Raw genomic sequence first — 2,139 nt, forward strand, 5'->3', positions numbered from 1 at the left:
ACCTAATGTACAGATTTTTGTGCTGTGGGGGAAAACTAAATGCTGCGTCTTACTATATTTTTATATTAATATTATTGGATAGTTAAACCTGCAAATCCCATTGAGATCACAGATCTCTTTTGCAAGGGTGACCTGGGCCTGAAGGAAACCTAATGTACAGATTTTTGTGCTGTGGGGGAAACCGGAGTGGATCCGAACTGTGGATCGAACCAGGACCATCTTCTTCTTTCCACAGAATCCCACTTTAAAACATCTAAAAGATCTCTTTAAATCCTACTTGTGACCCTGAAGCCTTGCTTTTGGTCTTACTTCCTCTCGTTTGTCCAGGACGAGAAGCCTCAGGTCACCGTGCCACTCCTTGGCTGCGTCATAGAGGAACTCCACCAAGGTCAGCACTGTTTCTGTCTCAAACAGTCCAAAACCTGCCACGTGTTCTCCTGCGACGACCTGGACCTCAAGCAGAGCTGGCTGACCGTCCTGAAACTGTCTGTGATGAGAAACCTGTGATGGAACGCTGGAGGCTCTGCGGGAAGGGCGAACATGTACTCTATTAGATAAAATGTTTGAAATGAGAGYGAGAGAGGCGTGTTTTCTTTAAAAGTGGTTGTACACTTTATTTCTGAAATGGTTTGCAGTAAAAATAAATAAAGTGAAGGTGTTTTAAACTACAAAGATGTGAAAACTTCATTTTMTTTTAAAGAACCGTGTCATCAGTGACACAGAGGCTCGTGGAAACTATAAATGCTGTATGAAACACATTCATTTAATGAAAAGAAAACTGATTTTACACCTAAAACAAACAAAATGCTGTAAGGTGGAGACAAAAAACTTAGATCCTATCAAGTTTGTGTCATATTTTAACTAAAAGTTTAGTTTAATTTTGTTTCTATCATGGTGTTCCTTGGAAAACGTTTCATTTGGTGCATTTTATGAAGTATTTATTTTAGAGGAAATCTACCTGATCTGTAGAGCTATTCTCTAAACGTGTTTAAACCGGTTGTAACATCTGTTTTTATGTGAATTAAGAATAAACCTGTAATGTGAAAGAAGCTGCTCTTACTGACAAACTACCAGATAAATCTGACTACAAACTGATTTCTGCTTATTTTAAACTATCGGCTATGTCCAACAACAGAAACCCAGTTTTGCTAAAGAAATCCAGGTGCGGTTACAACTCTGGTAAAAGCTCATTAGTCAAACTCACTAAGCTCTCACAGAAAGGGAGATGTGCGCCTCAAACTGTGCTGCCAGACTGTCCCTTTGTGTTGACACAGTCGGAGGTTTTATGCCGCCCTTCCATATTTGAGAAAAAAACAAATCCTAGAAAGCAGTTCACTGTTTGAGACATGCATTTTATGTGAAATATTTACATTTCCTGAAAACTAGTTGGGGTTGGAGCTGCAATGTACGTTCAAAAATCTAATATTATTTGTGTCTCTACTTTAAGGGCTATAATGGCAGCAGTAAAGTTGTGTATTTTCTGTCTGTAAATGTTATTGAATGTTTTGTTACATGGACTGTTTCCAGTGTAAACACAATGCTAACGGCATTAGCTTTTCTATGACATTTTCAATGTTAAATTAGCATCTCTGCTACGTAATTGGGGGTTTTTATTGAGTGCTCTTTGTCAGTACATGAAAATATAAAACTGTTTATGTAAAATAAGCCATAATCATCTAYGTACTTCCTAATTGCATCAATGCTGTTGATTTTTCTGTTATTTTTTCTATGTTTGTGGTGGTCGGCCATATTTATGTGGCTCAGCGAGAGACAAATGGTGTTGATTGCTCACATCTGCTAAATTTGCACGGCATGAAAACCAAATTTAAGAMTATTGTGCAACCAGCYGTTACTACAKCCTTGTAGCAGGAGGCTATATCTATTCCTAAACTAGCTATTGATCTGATTAACGATAGGCTGACACCGCTAACTGAGCAGCTGGCCACGCTAACTGAGAGGCCGGCATTGGCAAAGGAGAATATTCATTTGTGTTAGCATTARAGAGGCTAGCGACTAGMAWGGATAAGCTGGTGTTAGTATAGGAGAATGCCTGCTTCTCCATGCTAGTCACTAGCCTCTCCAATGATGCCTGCTTCTCCATGCTAGTCACTAGCCTCTCCAATGATGCCTGCTTCTCCA

At 39.3% G+C, this 2,139-nt stretch overlaps 1 protein-coding gene across 2 annotated transcripts in view; it reads left to right on the forward strand.

Annotated features, from left to right (window-relative positions):
* LOC106531216 (FYVE, RhoGEF and PH domain-containing protein 4) overlaps nucleotides 1-672 on the forward strand; it is a 10,621-nt gene extending 9,949 nt beyond the window's left edge. For both annotated transcript variants that reach the window (XM_014027002.1, XM_014027003.1), the window contains one exon: nucleotides 328-672. In XM_014027002.1, the coding sequence (XP_013882456.1) occupies nucleotides 328-507 (180 nt within the window). In that variant the 3' untranslated portion in view covers nucleotides 508-672. The remainder of the gene's footprint in view (nucleotides 1-327) is intronic.
* The last annotated feature ends 1,467 nt before the right edge of the window (nucleotides 673-2,139 follow it).

This window comes from Austrofundulus limnaeus, unplaced genomic scaffold (assembly GCF_001266775.1).
Source record: "Austrofundulus limnaeus strain Quisiro unplaced genomic scaffold, Austrofundulus_limnaeus-1.0 Scaffold607, whole genome shotgun sequence".
Lineage (NCBI taxonomy): Eukaryota > Metazoa > Chordata > Actinopteri > Cyprinodontiformes > Rivulidae > Austrofundulus > Austrofundulus limnaeus.